Genomic DNA, 25,845 nt, shown 5'->3' on the forward strand with positions numbered 1-25,845 from the left:
CCGAGTGACAAGGTGAAGGCAGGCAGGGGCAATGTTAACAAGGGCTCTGCTAGGTTGTGATGAGGCCTGCAGGTGTCATTCTGAGTAGATTGGAAAGTCACTGAAGACTTTTGGCCAGGGCAGCGACATCATTAGTGTTTCAAAGGTAATTCTGGCTGCTGGGTGATGAGTAAATTGTAGGTGGCAGAATAAAAGAAGGAAAACTAGCTGGGGGCGGGGAGCTAGTGCAGTAATAAGGGGAGGAGCAGCTAGGGCTTGGGAGGCTGTGAGAGAGCTGGGCGAGTAAATGTGCAATCCAAAAAAATTACTCTAAGAGAAAGTAGAGGGGACTGTGTTGGACGGGACATTTGAATTTTGGAGGCGACACAGTGAGGGGTGATGACGACGTCTTCTTTGTGAGTCTATGAGTAGGTAAGGGAAGTTGAGAGGGACAGAAGTTCACCAGAGGTGACGTGGTGCAGTAACTGGGGGACTGACCTTGTGAACGCCGGTCACCCAGGACAGTGGTGCACTCTGCTGGGAGGCAGACCCCAAGTCCTTAATAAAGAGGGGGAATGCCCCCACAACAGCACAAAAAAGCAGTCGGTCCAATGGCACAAGCCAGAGAGGCATAGAATTTTCATCAACAGGTAAAAGAGTTTGGTTTTAGAAGAGACTCAAGAAGCAGGAAAGGGTTTGGGGGGGGGACGGACGATGGTGACAATGACACAGCCTTTATCACCCTACCACGGCCCCGAGGACTGTGGGTGTGAGACAGATATTGACAGGGCACCCCTTAAGAGGGCTGCAGGGGGGACTCCGCCCCCTCAGGAGACAGCCAGGTGTCCACTCAGGCAAGGAGGCAAGGCAGTGATGCTTGTAGCCAAGGGCTGAGATCCCGCCAGATTACGACCGAGAAAAAGGCTAATCGATTTAGCAATTAAGAGGTCATGAAGAGTAAATCTTGAAGGAGGTGAAAGAAAGGTTATTCCAGGTTTAGCTGGCGCTATACATTCTTAATGATAATTTACTTGAAAAGACACCCCCTTCTCTCCTCTCTAGAATCACTAAATGGTTTTTAAAGAGCCTTGAGAGTTTAAATCGTTAAGAAACCAGACACACGATTTCTTTTGAGGTTTTTAATAGGACAACTCTTCAGTTCAACCACAACCACTCGGTGAACACCTCCTATGTTCCTGGAATGCCCTTCCTAAGAAGTTCAAGAGCCTGCTTGCATTTCAGTCATAATGTGGCCCACTGATGCTACAAGCACATGTGAGGTACTGACCACTGGAAAACGTACAGCTCTAGTACATACTGTTTACCAGGTTTCAAAGACCTCTTTGCTGTGCACATATGGTAAGTACTGGAATGAGTAATAAAAGCCAACCTTTCTCCAAATCAGACTTACTCAAGCTTGAAGAACTGTTTTTTTTCTACCCAACTAGGTGCATCAGTAAGCACACTTCCTGGCCACATACCCTGATCTGTGTCAACCTAAGAATACAGAATCAAGGCACCGGCCTTGCCCACAAACAGCTTACCATCTAGGAATTATGAGAGAAGTACAGAAGTGACTATAATATGGGGTGGAAAGTACAAAGTTCTGTGGTAGTTCAACAAAGAAAACTACGGCTTATGCTTCATGAGAGACATGGTACTTGGGATGGATTTTACTGAGTGGAAGGATTTCACTGAGAGGAAGGAAGATAGAAAAATGATTCCAGGGATGGGAAGTAGGGAGGTAGGGGAAGAGCACAGGACAAGGGCTTAAAAATGAGGTGAAATTATCTGGGTAGTTTCTGGATTGGTTTTAATCCGAGAATTCATTTATTCAACAATGACTCCATGCAAGTGACTGGAAGGACTGGCCTAAGCACAATCTGAAAAAATGTATCATCTATATGCATACATATGAATAAAGATCAGTATAACGACATAACAGAGAGTGTTAGAACACCAGCCTGAAAACATCACAAATGGAATTTAATAAAGGGCACGTAAAGATTTCAAATAAACTTGGAAGGAACTGCAGAGGGATCGACTGATTCAGGACGACCTGAACATGGACAAAACCTAGTGGAAGGAGTTCAAAGGTGACTGGGTAGATCACTTAGCAGGGGCTTTTTATTAATCCCTGGGACTGAGGTCGTGAGTAAGGCCTTTAGGGAGTTACAGGGTCGAGAGAAACAGCTGCGAGGATGACACTGATAAACAATGAGTGACAGGCATTCTCGGAAGTTCTACAAGGCCCTTCTCATGGCTCTTGCCTCATCTCCCTCCGCCTCTGCCTCTTGTCCCTGCCCCGCTCCGTGTTATTGCTGTACTCTCTTTACTCTGGGCTTCTCTCAGCTTGCGGGTACAGTATCGATGTTGTAATAAATTCAACTGATAAGGATTTAGTGGTTAGGTGCAATGCACACATTTTGGGAGGGCAGGGACAAGGGGTGGGACACTACTGGGGCAGAGCCATTCGTGGAATAAATTTGGTAACAAGCAGTACAATGGTAGGAGGAATAAGAAGTAATCACTTCAATGATCTAGATGAGACGTAATGAAGGCCCTGAAGCAAGAAGGAGAAGGACGACGTACTAGAAGTGACAGATACAGGGTTCTGTAGGACTCACCTTAGTCTGGACTCTCTGACAGAACTGTACTCCAAATAATCAAGGAATCTGCAAATCATTCCTTTTCAAACATGTATACATCACAGTCACTGTATAGAGATCATCACTTTTTGATGAACACCCAGCTTAAAGTCGGTCCTTCTCTTCCGACAGTCCTGGAACAGTTCTGTAAGAGGCCCAATTCTGTGATGCTACACTCGCCCTTCTCCAACTCTGCAACACCTCCTCCAGGTTTTCAGCATCCCCACACTGAACCAGACCTTAAATTCACAATTACAGGTCTGGAGACCATACTTTACAAAGTAGGACACAAAAGCAGGTTCTGGAAGTCGTGTGTGTATCCACGGGCAGTTAAGCCAGTCAATAAATAATTGAGGGTTTGCCGTGTGCCAAGAGTGTTCCTATTTTGAAAAATCTTGCTATAAAAAATAAATAAATACAACACCAAGGAAAGAGTTCTGAATTATGAGCAGCCCAAAACCTATAAACCTGAGGTCTTTTGTTATGGCTGAATTCACATGCCATAGCCTATTATACAATTAGTACCAGAGTTTTAATCGAATACTTCCACACTGTAGAAGCCTTATTACGTAGAGGTGGGGAAGAGGGTCCATTTGGGGCTTCTGCTGAAATTAAACTACGTTGTCATTCCAATTACATACTGAGTGGAAGGAACCCTTGCTCATTTACCAGAATAGACACAAGAACCCAATGTGAACTACTAAACAAATGCTATTTTATTTGTTAGTTTGAAACACGCACTTGATTATAATTTTTGATAATACCTAGCAATTCATTCTGTAAAAGTAATTAGGACAGAAATGCTCAATTTCTTTATGTTTTTCTGGAGATGGCTTCTTGCTACAAGTGTGTGGTGAGGGAAGCAGGTGATTATGTTTTATTTTCTAGCACAAAAAAATAGTTTGTTGAAAATATGCACAACACAATGTTTCACAGTTCTGTATGTTATAACCTGAAGAGTCATATAATCATTATAGTCACTTCTTCTGCAGATCTATAATAAAATCCTATTATCTCTATGTGCATAAATGACTGAATTTATGTCTCAATGCCCTGTTGCATGAAGACACACCAATAACAGGAACCTCGAGTCTAACTTAATCCAGTCTTCTTTAGCCATTTCTGCCCCTACAGTATGTTGTATTGCATCGGAGGCTGAAAACCTGAGCGAGCCCGGGGGCAAAGCTGAGAGAATGTGATGCTGCAGTTGACTGAGTAGCTACCTTGTACCAACATGGTACTGAACCTGGAACATACTGTTTTACTTCATCCTCACATTCTCCCTGTCGGGCAGTGCCGGCCCTGGTTTACAGATAAACCAAATGAAGCCCACAAAGTTAAGAAACTGCATAAACTCGCTGTCTAGTTGTCAACTGGCAGAGTTGGAATAAAACGTGGATCGGCCTCACTCCAGAACCCATACTCTGTGGACCACACCACTCTCTTTGGGGTCTCTAGTGTCTTTTGCTAATTACATTAGTTGTGACTCTATCACTCCCAGGAACAAAAAATCCCAACCATCCTCCACCCCCCACCAACCCTTCCAAAAGGAATTCAAAAGTTTTATAATGCTGAGCATCAAGACTGGGGGAAGGAAGGGAGGCCCAGCTAAAGGTTCAGAAGTTACCATCTGAATCAGACCAGCTATCATTCAATTGCAGTTCAAATGGCTCAAACCCTCCAATCCAAGGATGTCATTGCTTCTTGAAATACACTTAACATAGTTTTACCTCCTGTGGCCGCTGGGCAGAAGCTGAGCCAAAGAGCACCACCTCATTTGCTCTGGTGGTTACACTACAGCTGTGTGTGCAACCACTGCTTGAGGGGTGACTACAGCACCGAAGCACAGGACAGCGCCCCTTCCCAAAGGGAACGCTCTGGATCCCACAGCTTCAAATGGAGCTCACGGGTATTTGAGTTATCTGATTAATCCTTTGACCTTGTTATTCAGGTCACTGCACGCAAACCAAACTTTCGCCTCCAAACACATCAGAGTTTTTGGTCAACAAGACTTGTCAGTCAGTAAACAACTATTTGCAGAACACACAGAAGTACACAGAATTCTATGATAATTGATTATTCCCTCAATTCTCAAGGAACCTGAAGTCAAATCTGCTTTGCCTCCCTTATTAATGAGTCAAATATTTACTGAGCAACTTAACTACAGGGCCAGCGTGTGTGTGACCCACCAGAAAAGTTAGGGTAGAGTCTGTATGTACAGCAGCAAGTTACACAAGGAAGAACCAAGAGTTTGAGGTATCTGGTGGAAAGTGAAGAAAGGGTCAAGGTCAGGAATGATTAACACTGAGGGGCAGGAAACCTGGGGGACAAAAGAGGACACATTGGAGACAAAAACTGACAAGTTCCTGACTGTATAGTTAATAAATGAATAAGCGATGGGAGGTCAAGGTAAGGAAAGATCGGCACATATTTTCACTCATTCATCCATCCAATAGGTACAAATCGTGATAAACCACCATAAGCCAGGTATCATTCTAGGCACTTTTCTGTAACTGAACAGAAAAGATTTCTGCTGTTCTATTATGGGGCTTCTGTTCAAGCAGGGAGAGGCAGATAATGGCTGTAGACGGGTATGAAAAAGGCAAGGAACAGAAAAGGACGATGACGGGGGAAAAGGGAAAGAAGGATGCTATTTCAGATAGTGTTATCAGGGCAGAAGGCTCCTAAGTGATATCTTAGCAAGACCTGAAGTGAGAGAGGAGGCCACAGTAGACCTGAAGGATGCAGGGAAAGACCAGAAAGAGCAAATGCCCCAAGGTAGGCAAGCCAGCAGGGAAGCCTCTGAGAGAAGAGACTCAGCTGCTCCCGAGGGCCAGGCCTGGGAAGCAGAGGGCAGGTGAGAAAGCACGAGAGACTGCGGAAGCAGCATACTACATGGCACGTAGAGTGTCAGACAGGACGCCAATGGAAAGAGCAACGAGAATAAAACACAGGTGAGTAATAAGGCAGGGGGATCTGTGGAGATGCTTTCCAAAAGAGAGAAGGAAAAAAAAGCCGAAATTTTAAAGGAAAAGCCAGTGTTATTTTATAGTAAATTCTTTGTATCTGCGAAGATGAAGCCAATTGAAAGGTACACTGGGTTGAAATGAAGGATGAGGAATGAAATGTGGCAAGATGAGAATGTACAAAAGAGGCTGGAACAACGATGTGCCTGAGTTTTACATCCATGATTCAAGGGGCCTGTGAATACAAGGACCCCCAGTTCCCAAGACAAGAAGCCAACTGACAAGGGAGCAAGCCACATCCCCTGGAAACACAACTGAACACAAAACCACTTCTTTCTTTTCAGCCTTTGAAGTTAGGTATGTCTTTTTCCAACAAGCTAACATTTTGAGCATCCAGATTTGCATGTAGGACTCTTTTTTTCAAGGCAACAAAAGAATTGCCTTGAAAACAGTAAGAGATGGAGAGAGAACTTGACTGCTGGAAATGCCTCAGTAATTTGCAATTCCATATTAGCAGCTCGAGATTTTAAATTGAAAACACAAAACCCCACCTCATTACCTCTTTCCTTGTGCTAAGAGAAAATGGGAAATACTTTGCAAGAAGAAAAAAAAAGAAAAGCCAGGGGAACCCTCCACACTGTCTAGAAGTGCTCGGAGGCTGAAGGGCCAGCCCCATGATAGGCAGGGACACAGGGTACTCACGGTTTTCCTCCTGGAATGCCTGTCAGGTTTGGGGGAATGGCTGGCACGCGCATGTGATGGTGCGGATCAAATCCAACCTAAAATTTTTCATAAGCAAAACAATAAAGACAGAGTTACCTTTACTCATTCCATCTAAAACCTGAGAGAACCAATTATTTAAATAAGATTTTAGAAACGTATACAGAGGTATTTATTTATTGATGAAATGATAGGACGTATGACTTCATGGTAACATAACTGGGAGTGGAACACCCATAAAATATATTAATAATTATTTGTGCTCATTATGGAAATGAAACATTCACTAAATTATGACTTACTATATTTTTGTAGCTGTAATTTTTTAAATTATATATACAATTGAAAAATATTCCCTCACCTTATAAAAGAACATGGGTGTAATCACATATAGTCTAATTTATAATACATACTTTGTAAAGAACTCAAATCATACACACCACATTATATGAAGAATAACCCTCCATGCTCTGAAACTCAGTGTGTTTTGGAAAAAGCCACAGACATACCACTGGTGATCTCCCGTAGGCGGCGGCGGCGGCGGCAGCGGCGGCGGCTGCGCTCATCTGCGGGGAGATGTTGTGCAGCCCCGCGTAGGCGGCTCCGGGGCTGGTCAGCTCCCCGTTCATCCCGGCGTGGGGCACGATCCCAAAAGGGGTTGGGTACGGACAAGGAACGGCCATGGGTGTCCTTAGGCTTGAGGCTACAGACCAAAATGGAAGGAGAAAAAGGGAAAAACCAAAAGCACAGGAAACAATAATGAAGTCAGACATTCTTATGTACATTAAAAAATACGAATGATGGATCAAATAAATTTATTTTAATGTTCACAGATGTCATTCAAGCCTTCATGCTTTATTCATTCACCTTATTTTACTGAACACCTACTATGTGCTAGACATACTAGGTGCCAGGTGCTTGGTTTGGGTTAAATAACTTTTATCAAACAGCCATGCTGGTTATTAACATTCTCAATGAACTACACTCTTTAAACTGCTTTAATTTCTTTTAAAAACAAGTAACTTATAAAAAAATTTTCTTTCTTACTAACCCAAGGGGTCAACGCCGGGCGGTTTTCCAGGTACCGGCCTCAGTCCAGGAGTGGAATTACTGCCTGGTGTGGGTGCATCAGTCCGTGGAGTAGGAGTATTGGACTTTGAAACGGGAGTAGTCGATTTTTCATTCTAACAAGAGATGCAACAAGATACACTCGCAATGAGAACATAGCTTTAACAATGTTGTTTAAAAACAATGATGTTTTACATTTTAAAAGAGAAAGAAAAAGGAAATAAAAAAATGAAAAAAGTTCTTCAGCTTGGGTCTTTATTTTCATTGATTAAAAAGAGCTAAAATAAGGGTTCCCCAAGACCACAAAACCAATGTTCGAGAGAACATATCCTGAAGCTGAATTAAGGGTAGAATAGACCATTTCCAGGAAACTGATTAGGGTCAGATGGAAGCAGAGAAATCACGTGTTCTGACTGGCCCACCGCTGGCTGGTGGCTTTAAGATTGAATGGTTTGAGTTCGGCTGCTGGTGGACTGTTAAGTCACAAGGGACTGGTTAACAGGACCCATCAGAAAAGATCCAAGCCTGAACCACCATACAGATCAGCACAGAGGAGCCGCCATTACAAAAGGCCCAAAGACCAAACGGCCAAGAGAGAACAGAGAAAAACATAAACTAGCTCTCCCCTAAGACATGCCCCAGTAATTTGCAGAAAAACTAACAAATTTCCTTTCCTTCAGCTGTGAATTCAAACAGTTATTTAAAACCAAAGTCGCATTTTTTGTTGTTAATGTTATATCACGAGGAAATATGGTGAGGAAAAAGAAAGACACACCACACAAAAATGCAATTAACTACACAGCCACAGAAGACGGGGTTACGGGAGATCACCCTGACTTGCCGGCAGTTTCATTCTGAATTGTGATTTGTGGTGTGAGTCAAGGTACATTTTTGTAAATGACAGAGTACTTTTTAGATAGAAAGAGAAAACTATTGCAGTCCTATAGAGCTTGGTAATTCGAACAAAGCTAGCAACAAAATCACATCCAAGCCCAAAACTAAATTTACCATAAACCACACGTGACAAAACTATCTCTGCAACTCCAACGTGTGCTGCTTCATCTTCACTACGACGCGTTTCACTCAACTTCCCCATCTCCCTCCTCTAGCCTTGCACCGAGACTCACAAAACAGACATCTATCAAGTCAGTAAACCCATCTGCTCCAACAATACTTTTGTTGATTAAACTTCAATGCTGAACATATACATACGTTTGGAAATAAAAGTCCTACAGAAAAACGTAAACAATACAAAGTTAAAAAACTAGTCAAACCAACCATGCTGAAACCGGCCAACACTAAGAAAGACGATGACCCACTCACAAGGCTGTGTTCTTTGGATTTGGAGGAGGGAGTACTGCTAGAGGAGGCAATTGAGGCCGGGCTGATGGGGGCGTCCTTCTTGAGCAGGCGTGTCTTGTCCAGGCCGTTCTCTCTCGGGGAATGTGCGGGGCTCCCCCGCGGGGAGGACGGATCCTGCGAAGGAACACCTCGGGTATTAATGCAGCACAGCCCACTCATAGTGCTGGAGCACTTGGGTGTGGACGTTTCTAGCTGAAAGTATTAAAAGCTTCGACAATCTTCAGACTCACCAAATCACTGAAGAAAATATTCAGTATCAAGGTCAAAGAAAATACTATAAATTTATAGTCTTTCTTTAAAACAAAATGAAAACCCTACAAATTTGCAAGTCACTTGTCAATGCGATCTGCAGACTAACTACGCACAAAGGTCTGGTGTGCGTTCACGGAGGCAGTAAAACACACCAGTGCATCACAGAAAAGAATCGAAGTAACGGAAGTATCAGTAATGCATACATTTTCCAGGTAAATGTAAAGTGGGCCCTACTAGAAATTAAGAAAGCATTGTAGACACTAATTGTTAGGACACTGGTCTTTGTCAGAGCTGGGTAAGAACAGGAAGCGAGCCATAAACATACCTCATTGGAAACGTCAACCACCAAGTTGTCATCACTCTTCTCACCATCGCTGTCCTGCATCGACAATTGACAAGTATTACCTCCTCCTCCCCCAGCAAAAACAAAACAAAACAAACACCAAAAAACAAAAAAAGAATAAGAAGCCACCACACTTACCCTAGACAAGTCCAGACTAATTGGTCGCGCCTTATACAAAGAACTGTACCAAACAGTGCTAAACATTCTACAATGTCCTGCTACATTCTTTAAGCCTCAGCTGGAAGTTTTGAGGTAGGTAATATAATGAATGATTCCACTTTACAGTTTGAGAAACTCAAGCTCATGTGGCTTCCTTGCTCCTCCAGAGTATGAGCTGAAAACTGGCACGCCCACACTGAACCTGCCTGCACGTGGGTGTCGTTTGTTCTGTTTTTTTAAAAACTGGGTAAGTAGCCACAATTTTAAAAATGGGAGTTTTCACATGGAAATCCTAGTTTTCAGCCTTTTCCCTCCGCGACGCCTGCAGTCTTGCTAGGCGCCACCGCAGGGAGCAGAGCGGGCCTGCTTGCCGCCATCCCAGCACCATCCAGCCTGCTCCCTAATGTGACCTCAAGGACCAGTCACTGAGGAAAACTGAGTGTCTGTCCAGGCCAGGGACACCCTGGATGTCTCTGTAAGTCATACTCCACAGGCTTTCTAGATTCCTCAGCACATGTAAACATTAACAGACTTTGTATGATTTTATATTTTTCCTTAGCATTTCTAGCTGACCACAAAAAATTTAGCCACCAAAAACTATATGGTGGGAAACAAACATATCTACGGAAATAATAGTGTGCATCACACAAGTATTTTGTTAGCTGCCAGATAAAGCACTCCGTTCTCCCTCGCACACCAGTGTGCGCTCACTTACACCCCCAGCGGACTTCGGGCTAGACAGTTACGACAGAGCCACGGCTGCGATGATTTTTTCCCCTTAGGATGTCGTTATCCTGGATTCTAGAGTTTTGGCTGATATCAGTCAAAGGGTAAAATGGACGCTAACAAAAAGCAGGGTAAACAGGCCTCCCCAAAGCAAAGGCGAATGAACCTACATAACGAGCTGCAATTTCCTTTTCTTCAGTTTTCTGCTTTTTGCTGTCAGAGGAATAGTCCGTGGAGTTTCTGTGCTTCTCAGCACCTCGGAAACTGGCTGATGGGGATACGGAAGAACTCTGAAAGTACAAAAAGGAGCAGGGTTGAGACACGGTCGGCCATTTAACAGTGCGATTTTTAAAATCATTTGAGACTTTACCTTCTTTTTGTCCATTAGTGAACACTTGCAAAGCTGTTAAGGAGCCAGGAGGAGGAGAAAGGAAGAAGAAAACAGAGGTACAGAAGGAATAACAAGGAGGAGAAGAAAAAGGGAAAGGAGAAGAAAAAGGGAAAGGAGAAGGAAAAGGAAAGAACAAAAGAGAGAAGCAGAGACGAGACGGGGAGCAGAGGAATGAAAAGGGAGGCAGGGAATACTGACTGTAAACTCAAAAGGCAGAATGGGGTTGGTTGAACGAAGATGTTTATATTATGCTGCTGAAGTAGCTTTAGAGAACTGAGAAAGCAAGCAGATACGAGAGAAGAAGGAAGAAAAGGCAGGCTTCTTTCTCTGAAGTTGGCTGGTGAATGGGAAGCCAACATTTTAAGCCCCTACAGAGAAACTGAATAATTCAGAGTCCAGCTTGACAGATAATTAGTAATTCTTCAATGGGAAAAAGGAGAGGTACTCTTGAGGAATTTAAGCACCCTAAAATGATGATCGTGTATACAATAGTCATAATTATGGAGTTTTGCTTTACCCCGTACCTTAAAGGGCCTGGAAGATGCAGTTGACAGGTTAAAGTAAAATGAAACAAAAAATACCTGCAAAAATGCACTTTATTCCTTTATGATTCCAGTTCCTTTTTATCTCTGGAAACCCAGGAATCCCATTAGGCTCAGGGAATGGAGAAAGGTGGTCCCTACCCTCTCAGGATCACAGTCGGGGGTGACCTGTATGTGCTCAAGCCACCTCTGTCGTCTCTGCTCTTCCACAGAGCTCTCAACTTGAGGAGCTCCACACACAGAAAACAAACACCGGTGACAAGATCTAAAGCAGAGAATGGGTCTGTCTGCCATTAAGTCAGGTGGTGACTGGGCGCATTCAGATGCTATGAGAGCTTAAATCTATACATGAAGAAGTGAAGAAAGCACTGATGAAAAGTGAAACTAACCTTAAGAACTGGCTAGTGACTCCGTTCCAGAGAGACCAAACCAGCGCTCTATACAAAGGTGTGAGAGGGAGCAGGGCTGAGTGCAAAACTCCAAGTGCTAAATTAGCCCAGCCCGGGGAAGGAAAGGGCTGGTTCTCGGACGTCAAAGAATATTTGAAGTAAGAAAAAAATTCGAGGAAGAACAAAGAATCAATCACCACAGAATATCCTTGTCAGGCATCCAACCAATTTGGAAAACTATTCAGTAAAACTATCCTTTTTCCTTTGTTAGCCTGTTATTAACAATTAACATTTATAAAGATACACAAAATCTCCAAGGGTTCTTTAATTAACTATGGGAAACAGTGTAACAGCCAAAACTTTGCGCTCTATGTTGTTTTACTTGCATTATCCCATAATGCTATATTCTCTTGTGGCTAAATTTTCAAAGCACATTGTTGTTAAAGGATGACCAATAAACTTTTTCCACACCTGGGTGGTACATTTCTGTCAATATCATGACCAAGAGATCACCCCCTAGTGGTCAGCTGTAGTGTGGAAAGTCTGCCACCAATTCCAAAGGCAGGGATACAGGGTCAAAGTTTGGAGAAGGAGAAAGATGAGAATGACCAGTGAGTACATTCCCACTGATGGGGGCTGGATATTCCTAAACCCTTCCTTCTTGTACTAAACCCTTTCAAGATTTTATATAAATATTCTAGATGTAGGCACCAAACCCTGCAACTAACCCTACTCAAACATCCACCCTTAATGTCAGTGGCAGAAAAGGTGGCAGGCATTATTTAGTAAGGCTGAAGACTGAATGAAACATTAGAAGCCAAGTAATTCCTTTCTTTACTCAATAATTTCAATTAAAAAAAAAACACGAACTGCTTCTTGACTTTCACATATCTCTACTGAGTTCCATGCCTCGTGCCCAAGTCATAAGACTTAGTCCAAGGCTTCTGCTGTGCTTGCACACCATGACCCAATGAAATCAGGCTTTTATGACCATTACACCACTGAAACCGTGCACACAAACAACACCTGAGCTGCCATATTTAGTGCCAGAGCCTTGTATCTAGTTTCTGCCCTCTCCAGTCTATCCTCCACATTTCTGGGATTCATATTTCCTAAACTGATATTCAACAAATTGAATCCCTAAAAAAAAAACAACAAATGGTTTCCCACCATCCAGATTTCTGACAATGGCTATTTTCTCAGGCCCTTCACTCCATGCCCCAAGCCAGGGTCCTGGCCTCGTCTCAGCACCAGAGGCTTGTTGTAGTGGCCCAGTGCTCTGTGCTTTGTGTTGCACCGTAGCCTTTTTTCCTGGCTCACGAGAATGCCCGTCCCCTCAGTACCTTCCTTTTGAAATCCCAGTCTTAAGAAACAGCTCTAGTATCACTTTTCAAAGCTCCTTCAGACACTATCAGGCAGAACTAATCACCCATTCCTCTATTCCTTAACATTCTATTCATCCAGTGAGTAGAGCACTCACAATTCAGGGCTGTTTCCAAGGCCACTTCCTACTTCAGGCTGTATGGTCCTGGGGGCAGGGAAACCCAGCACAGTGAGCAGCACAGAACTGCCCAGGAATGTTTTTGAACATGAATGGGGAAACATCACTTCTGTACTCCTTAATTCAAAATCCCTGTGATATACCTCCTCCCCCACAGAGGGACTGTAGAATGAACAGTTCCACTGGAAACCATTCACTAGAGTGAGACCTGAGCAGTGTAACCCTTGGAACTAGCAATGTGGAAGCTCTGACCCTCTTCACCTCTGTTCTTTAACCTACTTCTTGATGACTTCATCCTACTAATTTGATATTTTACCCCTCCCAAAAGGTACATGTGTTATGATGACAAACTGTCTGAGCCTTCTGATTCTATACACTTTACTGAACTTACTTCCACCCTGTCCAAAAGAAAAAACTGATTTCTAAACAATGGTGAAATACTTTCTTAAAATTAATATTCAATGGTAATTTTTAAAAACTGGCTGTTTCAGGCTCTGTGGACAGTATTTATTTGTGAATTTTACTGTACATCAAAGAGTCACATGCTGGCTGATAGATGATAAAGTAGTTAATTATCACTAGCATATAAAGGTTAAGCTGAACAATGGGCACTGGAGCAATAAGCAAAATTTTAACAACGTAACTGCTCCGGAACCAAAGTGGACTTGGTGAAGGCTGTCACCCCGAATCTCACAAGTGTGCCGTTCTGCCGCCCAGAGACTACCAGGATCTTCGCTCGGCGTGGGAATGGAGGAATTAAATAAATTCTGCTAAACACACTTTCACACATACAGAGAGTTCATTTTTATTTCTTTATTGTTATTTTATCATATGTTTAAAAGACTTTATTATTTTTTAGAGAGAGAGAAGGGAGGGGAAAAGGAAGAGAGGAACATCGATGTGCGAGAGAAATAATGATGCGTTTCCTCTTTACGCCCCCAACCTGGGGCCTGACCCCCAACCCAGACATGTGCCCCGACCAGGAATCAAACCAGCAACCTTTTGGTCTGCAGGACAATACCCAACCCCCTGAGCCACAGCAGTCAGGGTTCTTTATTGCTATCAAAAGCTCATCTAGGTTAGAGATTTCCTTAGGTTCCTACACAAGAAACTTACTGGAGCTGCATCATGATTCTGTATAAATCTACATATCTAGAAACATGAAACATAAATCTTATTACAGTTTGATCATGCAAATTTACTATCAAATTTGTTATGAACAAGAAGTCTGTGGCTGATCCAAAGAGGAAAAAATACCTTACATGTGAATATCTAGTAAAAAGCCCCGGAAAAATTAGCTATAACTTACAAAGAAAAGCTGTGTATTTTTTAAAAGTAGACACTTCTATGGAATTATTAAAAAGACCAAGGTAGACGTTTAATGAAAAAAAAAAAGAGGGAACCAAACAAGAAGAAGCCAAAGAAAAATAATAATTTGTCTTCTATGGAAAATACTAACTGCTTTGGTAGTACAAAGATAAGCTTTAAAGACAGGTATTGCTAGCTTTACAAATAATGTCATCTCAGAGAGAGAAAAATTCTAGAGCCAAGTCTGAAATCCAACCCAGACTTTACTAAGCCTATCTGACCAAGTCAGCTAGAAAACCGACACCTGTGGCAACCTAAAGAAATGGTCCTGCCCCCTCAAGATCAAAGACGACCATGTATGAGAAAGTTCTAAAAGTATTATCCTTTGAACAGGTAGTGTCGTTATAATTAGCTAATTTTAATGACAGACAGCACAGACTTGACTGGCAGGCAAGAGCACCTCTCTGAGTCAGACTGCCTGGGTTTGAGTCTGGCCTTCCCTTTAATAGGTCTGTAGCCTCGGGGATGCTGTTCCGTCTCAACCAGTTTGTGGTCACCCCCCCCCCCCCCCCCCCCCCCCCCCCCCCCCCACNGTCAACCCCCCCCCCCCCCCGCATTCCCTCAACTGGTCTACTTTGAAGACTGAGTGAAAGATCCACAGAGAGCTGGAGGTACAGGCCCTGACAGACGAGTGAGCCCCTCTCTCTGCAACAGCAACTCAGCCCCAAGACTGTGCACTGCACTGCCTTCGCTACAGAGCTCCTGTGGCTCTCCTCTTTTAAGCCTCACACAAGGACTGTTCGAGGCATCTGTGCAGCATTACCCTTCAGCACAGATATACAAATGGTCCGTAATGATAGGATTTCGATCAGTGCTGTTACCCAAAACCCATCTCCTTTCAACAACCACAATAAGGTTTGGGTTCAATATGGCAGGCTGGACTACAAATTCCATCCCCACACTGGACTTTCTAATTTGATTTCAAAAGCACGCCAAGCTAATTCTGCTTTCCCCTGGCATAGGTGAGACATCCCTCTCATTGACAGGACTCCATCCAGGAAGAATATGCTCAAGGTCGAGTGGACAACCATGATCAAGAACCCTAAACTCATTTGCTACTATTTGTTTGCTCATCTGCCTTCAAGTATCCCATCTAATTGGCACCAAAATGTAAATCTGCTTTCAAAGAAGTAAAGGCGACAATGACGGGGCACAAGGCACCACGAAAATCTGGCTATGGTGACTGCCAAGTCCTGGTGTGCCCCTGCTTTACACCTGTTGTCCAGACCAGACCTCACCTTACTCTCAAAACCAGCCCACCAAGTCAGAAGCTCAACTGTACTGCTACTCCACCTGTAGTGCATTTAGTACAGGAATCACTTTGGGTCAGGAACAATTCAGGGGGAGTTCTGTTCATGACAGCGGGGGTGGGGAGGATGGAGAAGGCAAGAGTCCTGTACACCCTCTACTGATGCTATAACCTTCAATCACCATTTCCTCTACAAAAGATCAACAGCTAGAACAGAATCGAATATTTCTTGAATTTAGAAAGGCCAGAGTACTGCTGGGTATCAGCAGGGACCGAGCCTACTCCCCCTAAGCCAGAAGGGCCTTCAGGAGAACCCACCCAATCATGAGTCATCTGGAGTCATCAGTGGTCACTAGTCCCCAAAGCATTTCAGTTACGGAATATTTTCAACAAGTTCTGAAGTAAAAGGGAACACCATGAATAAACTTATACACACCAAACTGGTAAGTACCACATCCCAGTGCATTTCTGATTGTGATTTTATTACACAACATCACACAATACGTGTATATATTTCTGTTTATAGAGTTTTTAAACTGATAAAATACTTTAAGTTTATTATCTCATTTATAAGGAAATAGCCAGGAGAGGTGAAAAATAATACTGAACTGGGAAAATTTAAAAGAACTTTAATGTCAATGGCTTAAATGCTCCGAACAAAAAGACAGAGGGCAGCTGAATGGGTAAGGAAACAAGACCCACACATATACAGGGTCTGGCGGCAGTAACAGCTGCTTGAGTGTGGTTGGCAGGGGAGTGACATAACAATGTACAGTTTTAATCTGAATGCTTCACCTAAAACGTAGTGTGGTATGCCTGAGTGTGATGTTGTTGTGTTACGGAATTACATGCTTATGATCTTGTTACAGAAGATTTTATAGTAAGAAAGGGGCATTATTTGTGCCAGACCCTGTATATGCTGCCTCCAAGAAACCTACTTCATATCCAAAGATACAAGCAGACTAAAAGTAGAGGGTTAGAAAAAGATATTCCCCCAAATGGAAAGGGAAAAAATGCTGGGGTAGCAGTACTTAAATAAGACTCTACAACCAAGGCCGTAGTAAGGGACACAGACTACATGATGATAAAGGGAACAGTCCAACAGGAGGACAGAACCCTAGAGTAAACGTTTAAGCACCCAACAAAGAAGCACCTAACTATGTGAAGCAGATCGTGATGGACATAAAGGGAGAGATGGACAGAAATACAGTCACAGTTGGGGATTTTAACTCCCCCACTGACTTCAGTCTACCAGACAGAAAAGCAACAAGGAGACCGGGGCCTTAAATGAATGACACACTAGATCAAATGGATTTAATTGGTAGCTTCAGAGCATTTCATCCCAAAGCAGAACGTACATGCTTTTCAAATGCACATGGAATGTTCTCTAGGATAGACCATAAGTTAGGAAACAAAACAATCTCAGTAAATTTGAGATTTCTTGCATAGGAACCTAAGGAAATCTCTAACCTAGGTGAGCTTTTGACAGCAATAAAGAACCCTGACTGCTGTGGCTCAGGGGGTTGGGTATTGTCCTGCAGACCAAAAGCATAGCAAGCATCTTCTCTGACCACAATGCTATGAAACTAGAAATCAGTTACAACAAGGACACTGAAAAATACACAAAGAAGTGGAAGCTAAATAACATGTTATTAAACAATGAACGGGTCAACAATGAGATCAAAGAACAAATCAAAGGACACCTTGAAACAAATTAAAATTAGGACACAACAATCCAAAGTCTGTGGGACCCTGGGAAAGCAATACTAAAAGACAAAGTCATAGCATTACAGTACTATCACAAAAAATAAGGAAAAGCTCAAATAAACAATCTAACTTCACAATTAAAGAAACTTGAAAAAGAACAACAAAGCCCAAAGTGAGTAGAAGAAAGGAAATAATTAAGACCAGGGGAGAAATAAATGAAATAGAGTCTAAAAAATGATACAAAAGATCAATGAATCCAAGAACTGGTTATTTGAAAAGATAAACAAGACTGACAAACCTTTAACCAAATTCATCAAAAAAAGAAAGGACCCAAATAAATAATATCCAAAATGAAAAAGAAATAACAAGTGACACCAAAGAAATTCAAAGAAGAAAGAAAATAGTTTGAACAACTATATGCCAACAAATCGGACAACCTGGATGAAATGGATAAATTCTTAGGAACATACAATCTTCCACAACTAAATTAGGAAGATTCAGAGAATCTGAATAGACATATGATGAAACTGAAGCAGTAATCAAAAAATTCCCAAGAAACAAAGGCCATGGACCAAATGGCTTCACAGGTGAACCTTAGAAACATTCCGAGAAGAACACCTCTCCTTCTCAAACTATTTCATAAAATTCAAGAGGAAGGAAGACTCCCAAACTCTTTTTATGAGGCCAACATTATCCTAATTCCAAAAGCAGATAAAGACACTACAAAGAAAGAAAATTATAGGACAATACCCTTGATGAACACAAATGCTCAACAAAATATTAGCAAATCGGATCCAGGAATACATCAAAATCCAGGAATACATCAAAATCCAGGAATACATCAAGAAGATCACACACCATGATGAAGTGGGATTCATTCCTGGGATGCAAGGTTGGTGTAATACCTGCAAATCAGTTAACATGATACACCGCACAAACAAAACGAAGGATAAAGGTTATGTAATAATATCAAGAGATGCAGAAAGAGCATTTGACAAAATCTAGCATGCACTGATGATAAAAACTCCCAGTGAAGTGAGAATAGAGTAAACATATCTAAACATAATAAAGGACATATGTGACAAACACACTGCAAGCATCATACTCNCATGGACCAAATGGCTTCACAGGTGAACCTTAGAAACATTCCGAGAAGAACACCTCTCCTTCTCAAACTATTTCATAAAATTCAAGAGGAAGGAAGACTCCCAAACTCTTTTTATGAGGCCAACATTATCCTAATTCCAAAAGCAGATAAAGACACTACAAAGAAAGAAAATTATAGGATAAAGCCTTGATGAACACAAATGCTCAACAAAATATTAGCAAATCGGATCCAGGAATACATCAAAATCCAGGAATACATCAAGAAGATCACACACTATGATGAAGTGGGATTCATTCCTGGGATGCAAGGTTGGTGTAATACCTGCAAATCAGTTAACATGATACACCGCACAAACAAAACGAAGGATAAAGGAAGTGGGAATAGAGTAAACATATCTAAACATAATAAAGGCCATATGTGACAAACACACTGCAAGCATCATACTCAATGGGCAAAAACTACAAGCCTTCCATTTAAGATCGGGAATAAGACAGGGATGTTGGCTTTCCCCTCTCTTACTCAACATAGTACTGGAAGTCCTAGCCACAGCAATCAGACAAGAGGAAATAAAAGGCATCCAAATGGGAAAGGAAGAAGTAAAACTGTCATTATTTGCAGATGACATGATACTGTACATAGAGAGCCCCAAAGATTCCACCAAGAACTCTTAGAACTGATAAATGAATTCAGCAAAGTAGCAGGATACAAAATTAACACCCAGAGATCAGTTGCATTTTTGTACGCTAATAATGAATTAACATAAAGGCAAATCAAGAAAATAATCCCATTCACAAATGCTACAAAAATAATAAAATATGTAGGAATAAACCTAACTAAGGATGCAAAAGACCTGTACCCTCAGAAAATTGTAAGACACTGAAGAGACAGAAAATATAAATAAGTGGAAGCACTTCCTGTGTTCATGGATAGGAAGAAATTACATCATTAAAATGTCCATACTACCCAAAGCAACCTAAGATTCAACAGAATCCCTATCAAGATTCCAAAGACATATTTTACAGAACCAGAACAAATATTTCAAAAATGTCTATGGAACCATAAAGAGCCCTACATACCAACAGCAATCCTAGGAAAGAACACAGAGGAATCACGCTCCTTAATAAGGCCATAGTAATCAAGACAGCATGGTACCGGCATAAAAACAGACACACATTATCAAAGGAACAGAATCAAGATCCCAGAAATAAACACACACCTTATAGTCAATTAATATCCAACAGAGGAAGCAAGCACATACAATGGGCTAAAGATAGTTTATTCAATAAATCGTGTTGGGAAAACTGGATAGATAATGTGCAAAAAAATGAAACTAGACCACCTTCTTACACCACACACAAAAATAAATTCAAAATGGATCAAAGAGTTAAATGTTAGACCTGAAATCATAAAAGTACTAGAAGAAAACATAGGCAAAATATTTTGGACGTTGCTCACAGAAATTTTTCATCAGATATATCTCCCCAGGCAAGGGAAACAAAAGAAAAATAAACAAATGGGGATATATCAAACTAAAATGTGTTTTCTCATCAAAGGAATCATCAACAAAATAGAAAGAACACAGAGAATAGAACATATTCACCAATACACCTGATAAGGGGTTAATATCCAAAATTTACAAAGAACTTACAAAACTCAGTATCAAAGAAAGAAACAATCCAATTAAAAAGTGGGCAAAGGATCTGAATAGACACTTCTCCAGAGATGACATATGGATGGCCAAAAGATGAAAAGATGCTCAATGTCACTCACTAATCAGAGAAATGCAAATCAAAACCACACCGAGATCCCATCTCCCATCAGTCAGAATGGCTATCAGCAATACATCTACAAACAACGAGTGCTGGCAGGGATTTGGGAGAGGGGAACCCTTCTGCACCATTGGTGGGAACGCAGGTTGGTGCAGCCACTGGAAAGCACTATGGAGATGCCACAAAAATTAAAAAATGTATCTGCTTTTTGACCCAGCAATCCCACTTCTGGGAATATATCCGGAGGAACCCAAAACACTAATGTGAAAGAACATGAACACCCCTATGTTCATTGTAGTGTTATTTACAATTGCCAAGATATGGAAGCAGCCCAAGTGTTCATTAGTACATCAGTGGATAAAATAGGGACATTTACACATGTAAATGTGTAAACAGAATACTACTCAGTTGTAAAAAGAGAATAAAATTTTACCCTTTGTGACAGGATGACCTGGAGAATATTATTCTAAATGAAGTAAGCCAGTTAAAGAAAGACAAATACCATATGATTTCACTCTTATATGGAATCTAATGAATAAACTGAACTAACAAGGAAATGGGGATAGACTCACAGACAGAGAGTAAGATGACAGCTAGTTGGTGGAGGAGGGACTGAGCGAAAAGGAAAAAGAACTCATGGACATAGACAACAGTGTGGTGACTGTGGGGGGAGGGATCTAAGGGGACTAAATGGTAATGAAAAAATACAATAAAGATTAAATTTAAAAAGGTACTAGGTCAAAATTCGCATGCCTTACATACTTCCTCATAACACATGCAAATGTATGTAAATTAGCTTAAAATTAATAACATGCTACTAGTAAAACACCTAAATAATTAGGACTTTGAGCCAGTCACTGGTGTCAGGTTACTGCTCATCACAAAAACTTTTTAAAATAACCTACTTAATTAAGGAAGACATTAAAAACACAATCTGTATATAATCCTCATAGAACTTAGTGTTTTCAAATTAAGATAAATCAAAATTCACCTTAAAAATGACTGGGACTTTCTGAAGACCTTAGACTCTCTATAAAGTAATGAGTCTGTTTTTAATAACTGTTTCAACTCCTGTAACATTTTATGAACATGTTCTTTAAAATGTTCTATTGTCTTTGTCTTTCAGCTTCTCTCCTGGTAAGAGAAACTTGGTTTAAGATAAATTTCTTTTACAGATAATCAACATTCTATCAAACCTGACAGGCAGTATCCACAGTGGTCATACTATGAGTATGTGAGTCAGAGAGCCCTGGGTTCCAGACCAAGCCGTACCATTTGCTGTATGAAAACGGACAAGTTAATGAATCTCTCTAAGCTCCCATTTACCCGGTGGGGAAAACAAGGATGACGGGAGTCCTTCCTTGGAAGGCTGCTTCAAGGCTCACAGCAGTGCACACACGTTGTGAAGCCCAGCACCTAGCACCAGGAAGAGCTACTGCTAATGTGAAAACCACCACAAATCTTAGTCCACAAATGAACTCGCTTAGTAAGTGTTCACTGAATACCCCTAAGTGCAGAAATACCAAGACAAAGGAAATATACACCTTACCCTGCAGTAAGGACCCCTAAGTTAAAAATACACCAAAGTCCTACATATATTTTTCCTCCATGTGGTACATTATACAGCATTTCAGTATTCAGTCATTCATGTTTTGTTGCCATGGCCTCAGTATTGTGTGTTACTTGGTCAGGATAAAATGCCGTAATAATTTATAAGGTATCAATAAAATTGATTTTAAATTAGAACATTATCTTAATGTCCTCTTGGGTTTTCTTGACTGTTATTTCCTCTTCCTGGAATGAAGCAGTTGGCTCCACCCCAGAAATTTCATTAAATACAGTTACTTTAGCTAGTGAGCTGAGCTGTTGGAACATGATACTTTGACACCAAAGACAGAGGTTTAATTCTTATGCAGGAACCTTAGTTTCCTCTTCACAGCCACTGGCTACATGTGGCCCAAAATGTGCGCCACAGGAGGAAGCAACTACGGGGACTGAGATGGGACAAATACATCCCCTGACCACTGACGGAGAGGAGACCAAGCATGAGCTAAATTGATCAAGTAATCTCAGTCCTGATTTTAGAGACAGCAGAGTATTAACTGTCCCCCAGAAACTATAAAAAAAGAGCCAAGTACACACAAATATTACACAGAAGTCACTCACGTCTTTTAAACCGTTCAATCACCACAAAGCTACCACGTGCTCTTTAAGCTAACGGACCTCCTCAAGGTTTGAAGACCTAACATCACTCTAAGTACACCTGTACTCCACCAAGAAATCCCTTCCCTCATTCATACAGATTCTATACATCTTACATGCAGACACTATGTAAATTAGTCACATGTACTTGCCACCTTCTTCTGGGATTACTTTTTAGCACCTATTAAATACATCTGAAATCACTCACTCACCTATTGCCTTATCATCAATGTTAGTAGAATTTTCTGGGAAGGTGAACTGGCACTGGCCTTATTCTTATACCGTGTCCTGTTCTTGAATCAAAATACAAACATACTTCTTGTAGCAGCTGCTTTGAAGGAAGCTGAGGTAGGGCAGCTGCTCAGAGCAAACAAGTGACTCAGCTTTAATACTTGGCAGGCTGTATCCTAATGGGCCAGAATCCTCATTTTAGTAACTATTAAATTTATTGGAAAAGGAAGTCGTTTCATGTTGCTATTTTTTCCAGTAAACGGTTTTAATCTATCTGAAAGGCTAAACATTTCTTCTTCCAAACAGTGTTAACTTTACAGAGCCTCATATATTCTTATGTATTATGCATGCAAATGTATTCTACAATATCAGAGGGTAATTCAGCAAGAACAGAGAAAGAAAAGACAATATACCAATTTAAAGGTAAGCTAACAGTTTTAAGATGGCTAACTCCAGATCTTCTTCGTACCACCTTCAAAGGGATGAAATAGTTTTTAGTGATCATTTAGCTAATTTGGTCTTACGACCCTTCATTGAAATATCAAAGTGAGTTGTACTCTAGAAGAGAACTGACAAACAGAAATAAAATGTGAGCTACGTATGTATTTTAAATTTTTCTGGTAGCCAGATTTTTTAAAAACTAAAAACAGATAAAATTTTAATCACATATTTATATAACCCAATGTATCTCCCAAAACACCATGTCATCGCTTAATCAATATCTGAATTATTAAAGAGATATTTCACATTGTTTTTTAGTGCCTCATCTTTTAAATCTGCTGTACACTTCACACTCACAGCACATCTCAATTTGGACTGGCCACATTCTTGAACTCAACACCTACATGTGGCTTGTGGCTACCATATGAGATGATACAGGTCTGAAGGTTCCTGAATAGGGACCAACACATTAATAGACGCACCTAGAGCTTTACACAAGCACAGGCTGCTGCCCCTCTTCTCCAGTCTCAGTTGAAAGTCTCTTTCTCACAGAGCCGACAGCCCATCTCTCTCTCACCCCTCAGTCCAGGCCTCTGCCGAGGATACTCTCCCCAGATTCTGAGCAACAGCAGCCTTGGGTCTCAGCTTAAACGCCCCCTTCTCAAAAGTCTTGTCAATGGTGCTATCCCAGATTCCTCCTGAAAATCTCTATCATAACCCCCTTTTTCACCTCCTAGCATTTGTATCACATAGCCATTATTCTGATTATTTGCTTGTCTCTTCTACTTGATTAGAACTTCCTGTAAGGCAAGGGCTAAGCATGGTTTCATCACATGAAAATCTGATACTTGGTTCAGTGCCTTAATAATGGCTATTGAACAAATAAGTGAGGACAAAAATGTCTGTCTTCCTTGAGCATGTATCATTTTCATTACGTTGATTAGAGACTATACATTCCTAAAGGGCATGCACTACTGCACCTTCTCTCTTTGTATTCTCAGCACTCAGTGTGGCTGTCATAGTCAGAAGAATAGCGGTGTGTGGGTGTGAGTGGTATTTGCAGGAACACATATGTAGGCACACCAAAGGAGGGAGCCAGCCTTCAAAAGTGGTAAGTCTTACAAGTGATACAGTGCCAAAACAATTTTCAGAGATGCTGCAAAGATATTAAAGAGAAGCAATATAAAAAGTAAAACTGAAACAAAGATCAGAATGGTGCCAGGCAGAGACGAGGGTCGATAGTGGTGCCTCTTCCCTATCTGTTCCCCCAGTCAAAAGCCCAGGCCCTTCCCACAAGGTCAGCACAGGCTCGACTTCTGGGTGGGCATGCAAGGACTATTTCTTGTTGCGTAATTGTATCAAGGCCTCCAGTTTTTCTTCTTTATTCTAAAGGAGATAAATCTTTTGCATAAGGAGGATAGTTTTCAAGTGGTTATCCCTCTTCCTCCTCTCTCATCATGCTCTTATTAGCTGTTTATGACTAGAGAAACAAATCTCACCCAAGTCTGGCCACTGAAAAGACAGGATTTAAATGAATCCTGCCTGACAGACCACCACACGAAGGATGCAGCATCGGCAGTTTTTCTGTGGCCGCTCATTTAGAGCAGGGGGATCTCTGGGGAGCTCCTGGAAAGGGCTATCCCTCAAGACTGTATGTGGGAACAAGAAACACAAAATCCCCAGTACTTCCATTTTTCTTCTGGATAGTAAGTCGCCACCACACAGGTGATGAAAGAGAAAGCCAAAGACAGGGCAGACAGGCGTAATACTTGTTTTTGTTTTTAAAAGAGCTTTACATTCGTTGATTTTTAAATCATAGATGACTAGAGCTAGAGCTTTATGTGAATTTTTTGTATGTAAAGAGACAAAGCATTAATGTCAGTTTAACTAAGGGGCTTCCGAATACTGGGGAATGAAAACAAATGAGACACAGATACTTAGAGATATAATTCCAAATCATTCCAAAGAAATGACTTCAAGCAGCAGCTTTCATTTGACAACTAGGGTTTGTGAGGGTCTGAACAAAGTACATAAAACATTGGAAGAATAGGCTGATTCACTAAGTGTGTGCCCAGATCACTCCGGTGTAATCAGGAAACAACATTCCGCTCACCGGGGCTGAGATGCTGAAAGGGGAGTCAGGTCAAGGTCTGATCTCCCTGCTCCCTACAAATAATCATAGGTCAGAGAGCTAAATTGTAAGAGAACTGTAGAAAGTATCGCACAGCTGTCTTCTTGCCATCTCAAGCAATTGTGAGAGCCGGCCCATAGTTCCTGCTTCTCCGACCTTTCCCTCTTCCTTCCCCCCACGACCCTCAGTCCCCGCCCCCATGCCGGCAGTACCTCTGTCAACACTCAGTCCTGCCAGTGGCACTATGGGCTGAAGAGGTTGTTGACCCTTATTCTAACATGTCCTTTTAGGTTAATTACTTTCGTATACTCAGTGTGCCCACTGACATTTAATCATTATAGTGCTACTCGAGTAAACAGAACTGAATGGAGCCAACTGCAATTTGGCATTGAGCTAAATGGTGCGGTAATAGCAGCATGCTGAAAATGGACTGAAAGAAAATACTCTCACCACACAGAAACGAGGTGAACACCACTCGATCAATCACTATTTTATTAAAAAAGAAGAACACCAGCTTAGTGGTACACTTTTGCTATTTCATAGGAAATATGGCTGGAAGGACATCCTGCACTTTGTAATGTAAGGACAATCTA

The 25,845-nt window shown here is 41.5% G+C and overlaps 1 protein-coding gene across 8 annotated transcripts in view; it reads right to left on the minus strand.

The window, feature by feature from the left end:
* LOC118976042 (transducin-like enhancer protein 4) overlaps nt 1–25,845 on the minus strand; it is a 148,489-nt gene that overhangs the window by 9,729 nt on the left and 112,915 nt on the right. For all 8 annotated transcript variants that reach the window (XM_037030305.1, XM_037030304.1, XM_037030301.1 and 5 more), the window contains 6 exons: nt 10,394–10,513; nt 9,321–9,374; nt 8,705–8,857; nt 7,365–7,497; nt 6,823–7,016; nt 6,296–6,372 (listed from right to left, as the gene is read on the minus strand). In XM_037030305.1, the coding sequence (XP_036886200.1) occupies nt 6,296–6,372; nt 6,823–7,016; nt 7,365–7,497; nt 8,705–8,857; nt 9,321–9,374; nt 10,394–10,513 (731 nt within the window). The remainder of the gene's footprint in view (nt 1–6,295; nt 6,373–6,822; nt 7,017–7,364; nt 7,498–8,704; nt 8,858–9,320; nt 9,375–10,393; nt 10,514–25,845) is intronic.

Source organism: Sturnira hondurensis, unplaced genomic scaffold, assembly GCF_014824575.4.
Source record: "Sturnira hondurensis isolate 20B ecotype Veracruz unplaced genomic scaffold, ASM1482457v3 Scaffold0020642, whole genome shotgun sequence".
NCBI lineage: Eukaryota > Metazoa > Chordata > Mammalia > Chiroptera > Phyllostomidae > Sturnira > Sturnira hondurensis.